Consider the following 16,175-nt stretch of genomic DNA (forward strand, 5'->3'; position numbering starts at 1 on the left):
ACTAGATATTGCAGTGAAAGAAAAAAAACCTGTATTGTAAAAGAAGTTTCTTTTCTGAAAGTTTCCAATACCAATAAAATTATAGGTTTATTCTCTATTACTATGCCACAGATACTATGCTAGAGCTGAATATATCAAGTTAAAAAATGAATAGTTCTTTCCCTTTCTATTGGGAAAGATATCATAAAAATATATAACTATAAATAGGATAAATACAATGTAATTGGAAAGGTTGGAAGACACTAGAATCAGGGATATCAGGAAAGACTTCATGGTAAAGAAAATGTTTGGGTCAAAACAGCTTGGGGACTTCAAGAGGTAAAGGAAGGAATGAATACATTCCAGACCCAGGGAAGAGGCAGAAGAGAGAGATGGAATAAGCATGAGAAACAGCAAGAACCACTTAGCTGCAATGAAAAGTAGAGTAAAGAGAATAATGTATAATAAGGCTGGAAAATTAAGGGGAAGCAAAGTTATAAAAGACTTTAAATGATAAAGGAGTGTGTACTTCATCCTAAAGATAAAGGAGAATCAGTTTACTGACTAGGTGCATTACATGCTTAATCATGTGCTTTGGGAATATTAGGGCAGCTGTGTGGAAGACAGATTGGAACCAAAAAAAAAAAAAAAAAAAAACCTTGGGGTAGAGAAATCAATTAGGAAGCCATTCCAGTAATCCAAATGATAAGGAACTAAGAGAGTAGTGATTTTAAGGGTGTTGCGACCAGGATGAATGCAAAAAGATGTTCTGGAGGCAAAATCAACAAAATTTGGAAATGGGGAATGGATTGACTGCCATGAGGAAGAAGTCTAGGATGATTCTGAAGGGTGGTGCTTTTAACACAAACAAGAAGATTCATTAGGGTTTAAGTGAGTTCAATTTTAGCCATGCTGAGTTTGAGATGCCTATAAAATATCAAATTTAAAATGTCTAATAGTCAGCTGATAATGCAAGATGTAACCTCAGGAGATTCTGAGATATACAGGTCTGGGAATCACCTAGAGATGATAATTAGACTTGTGTGAGTCATTCACACACACACATATACACGTATATATACACATACACATACATACATCATATATATATGTCACTATATGGTCACTTATAGATCGCTATTAATAATCTAATAATTTTTTTAAATAATAATAATAATTTACAATTACTCTAGTGGAGAAATGCTAGACATCTTCACAGTAAGAATCAAGGATAATGTTCACTGTCATACTATTACCTTACTCTAGAAATGTTAGCTGTTGCAATTAGACAAGACAAATAAATTGAAGATATAAGAATAGATAAAGAAACAAAATTAGCACTTTTTACAACACTAGCTTCAATATAGCATTTCTTTTAGCATTATTCACATAGGACTTTCCAAATCTTTTGCATTCATTTTAGTTGTCCTAACTTATAACTCCTGAATACTTTTTAGACATTACTAGTCCCATACACCATTTCTCTGAATTTTCTTCATTGGAATTATTAACTTTAGGACATCAAAATTTTGTTCTTGAAACTAACCTGGTATTGATTGGCTAACTTCCTCTGTTGACTTTTTTTTTGCTGAGGCAATTGGGGTTAAGTGACTTGCCCAGGGTCACACAGCTAGGAAGTATCATATGTCCGAGACCAGATTTGAACTCAGGTCCTCCTGACTTCAGGGTTGGTGCTCTACCCACTGTACCACCTAGCTGTCCTCTCTGTTGATTTTTTAAGTTACAAGTTCCTATTTATCCTTTCTCTGAGTTCATTGAAATCAGTTTTCCTATAATCAGAGGTACAAAGATTCTATCATTATGTCATGAACTCTTAAGATAGAATTATCACTTCCTCCAAAAGTCCTCTTCATTTTTGATTCAACAACCAAATTTTTTATTGCAGGCAGAATTGGGTGCAAGATGAAAGGAGTTTTCTCTCATTATTTTCTCCAAAATAAAAATTTCCAGTAAATTCCTCTCTTCCACTTCTCTTCATCTCAAACATTTTGACATCCCTCACTCTCTCCTGTTTTCTCCCAGTATTTGATAATAAGGTGGCACATCTCTTTGCCAAGGCTTCATAGATTCACTCAATTCCAGTCTTTCTTTCTTATCTTCTCTAGCATACTGTCTCTTCAACTATCCTTCCTGTCTCCCTAAACTTCAATTTTTCTTTTTCTACTGCCTCTTTCTTCAAAAATACCCAAGTCTCTCACATCTAGGAGGGGGAAAAAAAACTTTCCCTAACATCCCTTCAAACCATCATTCTGTATCGCTCCTCCCTTTCCTAGCAAAACCCTAGGAAAAATTTCCTCTACTCATTACCTAGATTACTTCTCTCTTAATTTACTTCTTGATCCTTTACAGTCTGGTTTCTACTATCATCAAACAACTGAAATTGTTTTTTCCAATTACCAGTGATATCTTAATTGCCAAACCTAATGGTAAATTTTCCGTCTTCATCCTACCTGATCTCTCTGCTATATGTGACACTGATGACTTATTCTCTCTTCCTAAATAGACTCTCCTGTCTGGATTTTCATAATTTTGTGCTCTCCTTTGCTCTTTCTCTTTCTGCTTGCCTGACTCCTCTTTTTCAATTTCTTTTTATAACTCATCATCAGTATCACTCTTCTGTGTGTGTTCTCTGAAATATTTCTCAAAGTTCTATTCTGGGACCTACTTCTCTTGATGACTTCAATGGATAGCATGGGTTTAGATATTATCTAAATGATTCACACAGCTCCATTAAATCTCAGAGGAGAAACTAGGATTGAATATAACTAATACTCCCTCTGAGCTTCAGCATTATCACTTAGCTATTGGATATTTCAAAGTAGATAACCAAAGATCTCAAATTTGACATATTTAGAACTGAACAAATTATCTTTTCCCTTTTCCCAAACCCATCCCTTTTCCACACTTTCCTATTTCTATCAAAGGCAACACCATTCTTTCATTTGTCTCCCATTTTCATTCCCTCATAGATAAAAGTTAATGTAAAATGTATATTCTCCAAAAAAATGAGCTTAGCAAATAACAAAAAACATGCCTTTTATGAATGAGAAGTTTCCATCACCAAAGACCCTCATGTGATATGTCATTTATATTTTTAAAAGAAACTCAAGTGTTCTAAAATCAACTTCAAATACCTATCCCCTCTTGATTTTTTATTTTGATAATTTTTTTTAACTCCTATTTCCAAACAATTCACAGAGCAAGGAATCTAACAAGATAAATACATACATGCAATAATGCAAATATCAGTTATTCACATGCATGGTGTTCATCATAAGAATAAAAAAATATAAACTTAATTCTAATCATACCTGTCACATTGCTGCATTATAGAAATTTCTTTGATGATTTCTTGAAGATCTGATTCAACAGGAACTTGTTTAATTGCCACCACTTGACCAGATTCTTTATGTATTGCTTTAAATACACTTCCATAAGATCTAAAAAGAAAATACAAAAAATTTCTAGATTATATTTTTCCTCCTTTGTAGTAGCTATATTTATCAAAAAATAAAATTTAAATTTTTAAGTTTGTCTTATTAGAATTTTTCATTTAAAAAAACTCAGATGAATGTGCTTTGAAAAACATTGAAAGAGCAATTAAATTAAGTTAATAAAAATGAAAATTTATAAGACTATGAAGTATGCATTCTTGGTATTACTGCTTTAATTTAAGTTGAACTGAATAAGCAAGCTAATAATGACACTTTCTCACAATTTTATTAAGCATGAGGAAAATCTACAATAGACTTTAATTCAAACACAGTATTAACACATATCCAAAGCCGTTGCTGTTAGATGGTTCTGTTATACATAAAAGATCAAGATTTAACTTTTCGTTCTCTGTTAGTCTTCAGATTTTTCTTTTCAAACTACCATTTTATTATTTATCCAATACAATTACCCCTTCTCTGTTAGCATATACTCTGGTCAGATGATAGTAAGTATATCCCATCTCCTCCCAGTGGTGAAATCAGACAAGGACCATAATGCTCAGTACATTTAAAAAACTGAAAAAGCACTTAAATTGAAGCATGCAATCCCTTTACAAATAAGTAGAACATTGATGCTTTAGAGAATTATCAGATTCTTTTTTTTTTTTTGAAGACTCAAAGCTATGATTTGGCCAAATCCATTTAGATGATAACAGCTTAAATAGATTTAATGGAAGATAGCTAACAAGGACCAGACTGATAATGCTAAAACTGTCAGGACAAAACAGAAGACAAAATGAAAATAGCTACTTAATTCAGTTTTACCAATTTTTTTGGTAGATATTTCAAATAAAATAAAGAGAACTTTAATCTGCCATTGGTGCAATTATAAACTTAAAAAGACTAAAATAAACCTACCCTTTCATCCAACATTTTTTTTTAATTTTTTATTTCTGAAGTCCTAAAAAAAAAAAAAAAAAAGCCTATTTCCCAAGTTTAACTCAGGGTATTAAAAACCCAATAATATGTTTTATTTACATAATTTTTTCCTATCACCTATTTTTCCTTCTAATTTTGAGAAAAAATATAACATTTTGTTTTCATATTTTCTTATTACTCTGTACTTACATCATCAAAATGCTATTGGACCAAATAAAGATTCCAAAGGAGATGGCACTACCATACCTTCTTTTCTCTACTATATCTATTCTCTTTCCTTGGGCTGACACTCCCTCTTCCTATCACTTCCATACTCATTTGTTTTTTGTTTTTAAATTGTAATTATTTCCATCCTTAATGTTTATAGCTTTCCCTGGGTTATCCATTGTACTTCAATCACAAGTGACCTTACTTGGATTCTTTAGCAAATGAAATCATTAGGCAAATCAATTTTTTCCTCATTTAACAATTCTATAACAAGTAGCCCTAAATCCTTGAGAAGAAAGTTAAGCATAAATTAAAGATGAATTTAAAAGCCCATTATAACAGAAACTTAACATAAGTTCAAGTGCTATTTTTTTAATAAAAAATTTAGTCTATACTCTCTAAATTTAATTTTTAAAAATAAATGTTTACTGAATTGAAGTACTGATTAAACTCAATTTTATAATTTAAAATGTTTAATGCCTAGCTAAGTTATCTGATAAAAAACTCTATTCCAATCCCTAGTTTTGGATAGATGTGGGGAATGACTTCCTCAATTAAAGCAAATAAAAGGTCAAGTTCACACCCTTCTAACCAATTACTTCAGCAAGATTTATTCAACAAGCTTTCTCACTAAACTTTCTGTATACAGAATTTGTAATAAGTTCTGGAGAAGATTCTACTCAAAGGAATCAAATTCTCATCAATTTGAATGTTTCCTCCAAGAATGAAGATCACAATATATCCACAACTACCCATCCTGTATGACTCTTATCCATCGACAACTACCCATCCTGTATGATTCTTGTCCACATCCTCTCAGAAGTTTGATTCACTCAACGTGCAAGGAACCTTGCACTTAGATTAATAACTACAAGGATACCAGTAGGGTATTCAGACTCTCTCTGTGTTATCTCATTGTTGCCAGGTGAACAGTCCAACTTCTTATGATTTACATAGGAGTCCCTGAATAAGTACTTTTTCATTAATACCTTTTGGCTCGTACATTTTCTGAATTATATCTTTTACCAAAGTTCTTTGAAATTCCTCATTTTTTATTTATTATATGTTGCAACCTGCTTGAACCCACCACATGTTTCTCTTGCTCTCTGATACTTATTTTTAATCCTCTGTAGAATTTAATGACTTGGAGTACTAACAATATAGTGTTATAGTGTTAACAATATAGATCTTTTAAAATTTTGAGATTATCAAAGGACCTCTAAAATTTCCTCAAGACAATCAAATTGGCAATCTTCTTCCTCCAATTTAAGTCCAAGTCCAATTCATTGTCCTTTTATACTGTTTGTCCCAGATATTTGATGAACTAATGAACAAATACTACGGATTGTCTTTTTAATATATGTAATAATGTGGGCATGTAACAAACATTCTTGATCTACTTGGTAGAGGATACAGATGGTTAAATTCTTTTTAATAGTCATGGATTTCTTCATGACCTCATAGATTTGGAGCTGAAAGACACCTTAGAAGTCAAGTCCAATCCTCTTTTCAGATCAAAATGAGTTCATCTGCAAAGCTATTAAATATCCAAAGCAAGTTCTAAATTGTTGCCTTCTTCCGAGAGTAGACTCTAAGTCTAATGCTTTACCAGTTAACTATACCATCTTTCATGAGTTGCTGCAGTGTTCAGGAGCTCAAATGCGGTCTTCCTCAACCAGGAACAATTAGAGAACTTTGCTATACATGGCAAATTCCTCTTCAATGTGGACTCTACACTAGATCTCATCCTCTTTGGTAGCAAATACCTTTGACAGAGAAAAAGCTAATTATGTATGTGTATAGATATATATAGATATATATATATTACTATTTTTATCTTTCGAAGAATCTTGAAAAATTCTAATGGGATGGGAAATATGTTTTTAGAGAAAAAACATTGAGAATTTTGTTCTCCTTGACTCAAAGAATTTTTCATAATCAACAATAAACAGTGGAACGTTGCCTTTTCTACCTTTTGCAGTCAGTTATGTGATAGTAAAGTAGTCCCCTGAATCATTTGTGGCCTATCATTTGTGAAAATCTGCTTTTTTCTACTAATACCCTCAATGTATGTGTAGATGATTCTCATAAAAATTCTATAGAAATAAAAAATATATAAATAAAAGGTTGCTGATATTGTCTTGATCACTTATTTTAGTACTGTTGAAGTCTGAGGATTTTTTCAAACCTTTGGTACTTTACTTCCTTTGGATAGTTAATGCATCAGTCCCTCTACACTCTCACAATTAAGTCACCTACATCATATATCTACTCTTCATATATCGGGTCTAATCCAGCTGCTTTTCCTGATTTCATTCTTCTTATTTCCTTACAAATTTCCTATTCATCTCTTAATTTTTAAATATTTTTCATGATTTTTTTCAAACATTACGTTAAAGTACAAGTGTGATACCTCCAATGTTTTACAATGAAAATGACCAATCAGAAAAATCTCAGCTGATCTTTTCGTTTTTTATTGTTTGTTGTCATCATAACAGATTTATCCTATAGAGCCTTGAAAATTATTTTCCTTAGTTGCATCTTTGCCATACTTTCTTTACGTTTCTCTCTACTGCTTCTCTGTTTTATAAGACAAAATTATTCAATCTTCCATCATTCTTGACCATGAAAACTTTACAAATGAATTTATCAATTATTTTCTTTACAGGTATTTACAAGGTATAACCATGAGGCTTCTTCAAAATCTATAGATTCTGACGTCTCTTACTGCTTTTCCCTAATTCATGTTTTTCTATTTTATTTCTTATCAGTCTCGCCTTCAAGTCACAAAACAACAAAGTCTATATTGATTTAATTTAGGGGACATTTGGGTAGAGATATAATTCTTGAAGTTAGGAAAGAGGATGAGATGAAGACTTGAGTTTTAATCCAGTCTCAAACACCCACTTGCTACATGGCCTAGGCAAGTCACCTAACCTATATGTGTCTCAATGTCCTTAACTGTACTCAATGAATTAACTTACATAAATCCATGTATAAACCTTTAAAACACGACATAAATACTATAAAAAATTACTGTTATTACTATTAATGTCTCAGAAACCTAGAAAGAAGAAGATATCAAAGAGAAGAGGGTGATCAACAGTGTAAAAGGCTGTGGAGAGAAAAAGATGAGGAATGATAAAAGATCATTAGATTTGATAATTAATGGATCACAGGTAACATTAGAAAAGCAGTTTCAACTGAATGATGAGGTTATAAGCTAAACTGCAGAATTTAAAAGAGAATAAGGAAAAGATGTGGCAGCAGAGATTGTAGATGATCTTGTCAAGCTTAGCCACAAAAGGGAGAAGGAACATATGTCTTCATGTAAGACAGGAATGAAGGAGGAGATAGTGACAGAAAGCATCTGGGTAATACTGGATGAAGAGGAAAAGAAAAAAGCAAGCTTTCAGTAAATAATTTTTTTTTCTCAGTGAAATGAATGTAGGTTCTCATCTGAAAGGATAAAGAAGGGAATGGTAGGAGGTATGAAAAAGGATGAGATGATTTGGAAAAAATAATCATAGTGGATATTTCATAATCTTTATATTTTTTCATATCACCAAGCATAAAAACCTGCAAATAGCAAGCATTGGAAATAGGGGTTTCATTTGTTTCCATGTTTCATCCTTCAGAGTATCCAAGACAGCTCAATCAAGAGTCATTCCAAGATTTTATTATCCTAATAGTCCTTCTTTATTGTCTAATCATAATCTCTTGTCATTTTGATTTGTCAATTTCCACTTATTTCATTTTGCAAAGACATAGAAAAATCAGTATTCCTATACTTAAAACAGAACAAAAACCTCACTTAAAAGCCACACCTCAGTGTTCTCTTCTCTAGACTGAAACAATACCAATTTCTTTAAACTGTACTCTTAAGATCTATTTTCCATTTTAATTATTCTTGTTACTATTATTATATCCTGCTTTAGTTTCTCCACATCCCATTTAAAGTGTATTTTGAAAATTTTTATTAATGATGTTATAAACACAGAGTATAGTGGAAGGATTATTTTTATTGGCATTTTTCACAACAGCAGGACATTGCTGACTCATATTCAATTTGTGGTAAAATTTAACTTCACCACTCTGCCAACCATACTTTCCCCCTCCTCCATCCATCTTTTGCCTATTTAGTCATTCCCCATCCTGTATTTGCATGGGTGTTAACATAATATCTTAACTTTAATACATTTTCAATTCAAGCAATGTACAACTGTATAAATATTAATATTGGATAACTATTTCTCAATGCTCATCTTGTTCTTTTCCTGAAAATAATTTTTACAGTTGTGTGTACTTACCCCTCACCAAGCTTCTCTAAGACATCAAAGACTTCTTCAGGCTGCTTAGTCAAACTGTCTTCACTCAGCTTTTTTAGCTTGCTAATAAAATAAGAAACAATATTTTATGTTAAATCACTTTTTAAATTTATAATATTTTAATTCCAAATGAAAAATAATTTAATGAGTAAAAAAAATCAAAAATCTTGAATGCCAAAAATAAGAATATGTACCCTATAAAGTGCTTTGTAGTTAGGGAACAAGGACAGAAAACTGAATTTAGTTTTTTAAAATTCTAAGTTCTTTATTGGTTTTTTAATATTCTATCTATTATTTTTAAGCTATAAGCAGACAATCAATATCCATAAGCAAAAATAGAATTCCAAACTCAGGCATGAGATGAAATAGATGACCTCAGAGGTCTTTCAACTTTGCAACTCTATGACTATGAAAATATGTGATTTACTAGTCTATTCAAGAAAAATTTACAAGAAAACTAATCATAAACATGTCCTTCACCTGATTTTCCAATAGGTAGAATTCAATTACAAACCAGCTATTAGCTTATATGCTCCATCAATGAAGTTCCTAATATCTATGTTTCACAATTCTATTAGTCCTCAGTTATAGCCTACCTACCCACAATCTGAAGGATCTTGCTATCCCTAAGCAGATCACACCTTTGGGTGCTAAAGGGACTAAAAAAGCTAAAATTCCAAACTATTAGTCTTTAAGAGCTATCTAGGATCTGGGGAAAGTGGGCAAAAAGGATGACCTTTGGAAGACTTTGAGGAAGAACCAGACCAGAAATGGTGGCACAGAAGATACAATGAGAAGGGACTCTAGATTCTACTTCCCCAATCTTGCCTTCCTCATTTAGGATTCTTGGGACAGAGGAACAGAAGTAGACTAAGGACTTAATGATAAGTAACATTCAGACCCAGAACCTAATTGTCAAGGTACTCTAAAATTCAATAAAAATTCAATTCAAAAATATTAAATATTACTTATGTATAAGACATTGTGCTAAGACTGGGGACACAAAGATGAAGATAACACAGTCTCTGTCCTCAAGATGCCCCTAATCTAACAGGGGATATAATATAAACAAATATAAGGCAAAGTAAAATCTAGTGCTCTAAGAAAATTTGAGAAAGAAAGCATTTACAGTTGGAGCTTAATGACAAATATCTATAAAGTACCTACTATGTACGTAGAAAAAGCAGTATGGAATAGTTGATAAAAAGGCCAACTTTTGAATGAAAAGACCAGGGTTCAAGTCCTGGGTCTAGCTGTATGATCATAGGCAAGTCACTGAGCTTCTCAGAGCTCTCAGAAAGCTTTCCAAGATTGTAAATTACAAATGAGTTTCTAAACCAATAATTCCCTCTGCTTGTAAAATCACAGGTCCAGGTCATACATTTATAATATATGAGGCACTACACTAGATGTTGGAAATACAGAGATTACAAGAGATGGTGCCTCTTAAGGAGCTTATAATATGATATGAAAGACATGTACAGAAAGTAATCATAACACCAGAACAAGAAATGTGCTATGAAGCGTCAAGAGATGAAAGGATAAGACTATGTCCCACAAAAGTAAAGGTAAAACGCAAAGCATTGACAGAATAATATAATGAATGTGTCTAGCATTGTACAACATGTAAAGGAGAATTAGTATATGATATTCTAGAAAGCTAGTCTGAAGCCAGACACTAGAGTGTATAAAAGACAATATGAAAACAAAAAAAGTTTTTTCCATAGAATGAAATCAAATTAGAGCAGGTACATATTCAAGATCAGTACAGCCTTGTAGATTTTATAAGAATGAGAAAAGAGACATATTTATTGGTTTTGTAAATTACTGCTCAATAATCTTTTTGGATAATACTACAAATTTTTTTTCAATCATTTCATTTCTTCTCTTTCATCTTAAAAATCTATCTTTGCAGGCTTTTACAATTATGTTTCCTCCAGAATCAATTCCATTTACATGATCTGATTAGCCACTCATCCCAGCTTTATCCTACTTTTTCCTCTTCTTCATGTCACTTTGATCAATTAGAGCTAAATTTAGATTTTATTTTTATGTATATTTGATGTTCTCCTTTCCAGTTTCATTATAAATGTTTTTGGCTAATAAAATTTAGTAGTGTTCACATAAATCTTTCTGCCTCCACTGCCTTTTGCTACTGTATGAAGCAATACTGCTCATAATTATCCACTATCATATTCTGTAAAGTTTTACAAATGAACAAACTTTATAAATTACTATACTAGTGACCTGACTAGGAAATTTGAGGCTGGCTGGCTGGAACAATTTCTAAGTTATTTTGATTTGATTGTGGCAATTGATTTACAATGGTTCAACTACTGTAAGAGATGATTGTTCACTACTGATTAGAAAAATGTAAAATAAGACAACTCTTGAGACACCATTTCACACCTCTCAGATTGGTTATGACAGAAAAAGATAATGACAAATAATGGACAAGATGTAGGAAGATTAAGACACTAAAACGTTGGTGGAGTTGTGAAGTGATCCAACCATTCTGGAGAGCAATATCGAACTATGCCCAAAGGGCTATCAAACTGTGATGTAGTAGTGTCTCCACTGGATCTGTATCACAAAGAGATCATAAAAAAGAGAAAAGGACCCACATGTGCAAAAAAATGTTTATAGCAGCCCTTTCTGTAATGGCAAGGAACTGGAAACTGAGTTGATACCTATCAGTTGGGGAATAGCTACATAAGTTAGAGTATATAAATGTAATGGAATATTATTATTGTATAAGAAATGATCAGCAGGATGATTTCAGAAAACATTGGAGAGATTTTTATGAACTAATGCTAAGTGAAGTGAGTAGAACCAAAAGAACACTGTACACAGTAACAAAAGGATTATGTGATGATCAACTGTGACAGACTTGGCTCTTTTCAACAATGAGATAATTCAGGCCAATTCCAATAGACTTGTGACAGAGAAAGCCATCTACATCCAGAGAGAGGACCTTGAGGACTGAATATGGATTACAGCATGGTGTTTTTACCTTTATTGTTGTTTGCTTGCTTTTTTTCCCCTCTTTTTTTTTCTTTTTGATCTGACTTTTCTTGTGCAGCATAATAAATGCCAAAATATATTTAAAGGAAATGCACATATTTAACCTATATTGGATTACTTGATATCTAAGGGAGGGGGGGTAGAAGAGAGAAAGAGAGAAAAATATGGAACACAAAGTTGTGCAAGGGTGAATGTTGAAAACTATCTTTGCATGTATTTTTTAAAAATAAAAAACTATTATAAAAAAAAGAAATGATTATGATAAAGTCAATATCCTTAGCCCAAAGCTATTATTATTATTCAGCACCAAAAGCTTGTTTGAACTATTGTAATTGAATGAAATGTCTTCTCATCTTTATTCTTTCTTTTACCTTGGCATTTACGTTACCCTTTGCTCTAATTAGTCTATGATCCAACTGCTCTGATAAATGGTTGATTCTGAAATGGCTACTGCATCTATGACCAGCCATTTCCTGTCTCTCTAGATGCAATCAAATTTCATTTTTGATGATATGATTTCATAACTGCTACATTCAATCCTTTTCCATTCTCTTCTTTAAAAAGTAATCATGGGAGCATCTAGGTGATACAATAAATAGAGCACCAGCCCTGAACTAAGGAAGACCTGAGTTCAAATATGACCTCAGACACCTAATAATTCCTAGTTGTGTGACTCTGGGCAAAGTCACTTAACCCCAATTGCCTCAGCAAAAAAAAAAAAAAAAAAAAAAAAAAAGTAATCATGCTGTATGAAGCAAAAAATTTCTAAGTAATCTATAAAACGTTGACATCAAGATCCCAAACAATATTTTTCTAATACAGATTTTTTACCAACCTCTAAGAGCCCATCTTTTTTTTTTTTTTTTTGAAGTTACCAAGTCTCATGGTATATCTTGGTTTAATCTGAAGGCCTCTGTCAGATTCTATCAAGAATTGCTTTATTCATCCTTTACACTATGAGTTAGCATACAATCTATCCTGATCTTCATGTTTGCATTTTTGCTTAGGCTCATCATGAATACTGTTCAATGAGATGATCAAATGTCCTTAAAAAATGATTTTTCTAATTGTATATAAAAGAAGAAGAAGAAGAAGTAGTAGTAGTAGTAGTGATAACGTTTTTATTATACTTTAAGGTTAACAAAGCATTTTACATATGGTGTGCCATTTGAACTTCACAATAATCCCATGAGATATGTGCTATTGTTATTTTCATTTTACAGATGAAACTGAGGCTAAGAGGAAAAGTGATTAGCCTAGGTTCACAAAAGGAGAAATTTCAGACTTCCTGATATCAAGTCTAATGCTTTATCCACACAAGGAAATCAATTCCATTATTTGCATTCCCTAGAAGAACCTGGGAACTCTTGACTATTCAGCTACAATTTCTTTATATTTGGGTTTCATTTAAAGCAAGAATGTCAATATGGATGCAGTTCATATCTTCTAGAAGTGTCAACACATTTGACCTGAACAAAGATTGCACATTAAAAAAGCCACAGTTAAATTAATTTTGATACTATGTACCTAATAACTACAAAAATTTAAATAAAGTCAACATTGACAACTGTGCTTCAGTGTTTTTTGGGTCTGTTAGTGTTAGACTATCCCAGTTAAAGGATATATTCCCTATTTCAGTTAACAAACTGGATACTGGTTTTTAAGGACGATAATCTCTAATGGGGTTCTGAATGTATACTTGTTGGTAAATATCTATGACAAATAAATTTTAAAATTAATGAAAATAAACATTTGTAAATGAACTGAACACCGATTCATAAGGAAAGAAAAGGGAGAAAAAAATAATAGTTCTAAGTACCTCTTATGCGCCAAGCACAATGTTAAGCAGTTTAAAAATATCTCATTTGATCCTTACAAGAATGATAGAAGGTAGGTGTTACTATCTCCATTCTCTATTTGAGGAAACTAAGGCAGAGATCACTTAACTTAACCAAAGTCACATAATTGGTAAATATCTTGGACCACATCTGAACTCAAGTTTCCCTGGGCCCAAGGCCAAATTCTAGCCACTACACCACCTCAGTGACTGCCTTCATCTTTACTTTCCCTTTTTCCACCACTACTACTATCGCCACAGAAGCAAAAATGGTCACACAAAACCCACGGCCCTTTGAAATTTTTAAATGTTTCATTAATCACCATGGTCCTCCAAAAAATCACCACTCAGTCAGTGGTCAATCTTATTGTAATAAACCTCTGTTACAATAAAGAGTAGTTCCCTAGCAACAACTGTCCCCTAGCCTTGCATTCAGCCTTTTTGGCAACACAGCAGACCTAGTTCTACAATGATAAAGCCTTCAAGAATATTGTATCACTTCATAATTAACTCTAAATTAAATGGAAAATTTTGTAAACCAAAATGTTCCCTTTATCGAACAAGTTGAGTAAGTAAGGTACTGCTTTATCAACTGAATTGAGGCAAAAGGATTAATATTTTGGGTTTTCTGGTCTGTTAATAAAAAATGTGATTGACCTTCTGGTCTGAAAAAAAGGACATTTATTCTATTTGCCTATTCACAATTTATAAATATGTACAAATCTGTATGTATTTTTACTTTACTTTTTAGTGTGTTAATAAGTTGATTTTATATATGGTTCAGTAAATAGCCAAACAAATTAGGACACATAAAACAAAAATTCTCCAATAAGTGCAGGTAATTTTTCATATTTCAAAATATTTACTTTTAAACTCTTTCAGGTAATAGAATGTTGCATACATGGGTTGGCTATATTGAGAGTTTCACTTAATTGTTATCTAATAAAAGGGAAGGGGGGGATTGTTTTTTCTAGAAATGACTGTAAAACAGAAGAAAAAGTCAGCAAAAACAATAGTTTCAAAAGTCATCAATAAAATACAGTTTTCAATGTCTGAATCACAATGTCACAATGCCAATAAATAAAAATCTCCTGAGACTATATTACACAATTTCGCATCTTAGCAAGATTAAACACAGAAACACAGAAACTGGAAAGCAAGCCATGTGAGGTAGGTAGTATATCATACTGTTGCTTCTATGAACTCTTCACAAATTCTCCAGCCATTTGGATATCATTAAAATACTACTTTGACACTAGTGATCATGGGAAGAGAAGAGCTTAAACCTGAATGTAAAAAATGGTGTATGCTGAGAGATATCCAGCATGTAAAGAAAACTAATATTGTGTTCTGAAAGACAGAAAGAACACAAAATGAAAGGTAGAATAGTAATAATAAGCATGTAATTGCAAATAAATAGTATGTTCAGGTATGAGTAGACAGAGTTCAAAGATGCAATCTAATTCAGAGAACCTGAAAAATGTAAGGATTAAGTTGTTACCTGCAAGACTGGACATCTACTACATCCTAGTTACCTTCCCATAAAGCAATTCCTTCATTCTGACATCACTGACATCAGATGTAATATATAATGCAAGTGGATCAAGAAAATGAAAGAAATCAAAATCTGAATATGTGTGGAAACACAACATAAACTTATTATGCAATTATTAAAATAGTGATCCTTGTGCAAAGAAGCCATTCTGAAGTTCACAATTTCTTTCCCTTGATGTCCCCAAGCAAAACCAAAATGGTGATTAGAAAAGGTATCTTAATCAATAAAATAATAAACACTGATTTATTAAGCATCTACTATATACCAGACACTGTGCTACCCACTGAAGATACAAGTACAAAGAACGAAACAATCCCTACTTGCAATGAGTTTACATTCTAATAGAGGAAATTAGGACAGGGAAAAGAAGTATATGCATATGTATATATGTTTATAGATGTTTTATATATGTAAATATACATATATGTAGCATAATTGTGAAGTTAATAAATAGAAATACAAAGAAAGCAGTTAAGTATAAAATAATTTGGTAGGAAGGACACTGCTGATAAAGAAATAAGGAAATGCATCAAACAGAAAACAGTGTTTAAAATGCATCCTAAAGGAAGAGAGTGATTCTCTTAAGATGACGGTAAAGAGGAAGGGAATTCTAGGCATGTGGGATGGCTATTACATAGGTACGAAGAGATATAGTGTATGAAGAACAGAGAGAATATCATTTTGACTGGATCACAGAGAACAAGATTATAAATAATTATTACAAATTACATGATTTATAATTATATATGAATTATACAAATAATAATGAAAAGAGTACCTAACTTAAAATGTTGTACAATCATAGAATGCTTAATGTACTTAGCAATATATGTTTCAGAACTGTTGAGAAT

The 16,175-nt window shown here is 32.1% G+C and overlaps 1 protein-coding gene across 5 annotated transcripts in view; it reads right to left on the reverse strand.

Annotated features, from left to right (window-relative positions):
• The window catches only part of STK3 (serine/threonine kinase 3), a 498,339-nt gene that overhangs the window by 430,323 nt on the left and 51,841 nt on the right, over nucleotides 1–16,175 (reverse strand). For all 5 annotated transcript variants that reach the window (XM_031947034.1, XM_031947032.1, XM_031947033.1 and 2 more), the window contains 2 exons: nucleotides 8,891–8,971; nucleotides 3,312–3,440 (listed from right to left, as the gene is read on the reverse strand). In XM_031947034.1, the coding sequence (XP_031802894.1) occupies nucleotides 3,312–3,440; nucleotides 8,891–8,971 (210 nt within the window). The remainder of the gene's footprint in view (nucleotides 1–3,311; nucleotides 3,441–8,890; nucleotides 8,972–16,175) is intronic.

Source organism: Sarcophilus harrisii, chromosome 1 (genome assembly GCF_902635505.1).
Source record: "Sarcophilus harrisii chromosome 1, mSarHar1.11, whole genome shotgun sequence".
Classification (NCBI taxonomy): domain Eukaryota; kingdom Metazoa; phylum Chordata; class Mammalia; order Dasyuromorphia; family Dasyuridae; genus Sarcophilus; species Sarcophilus harrisii.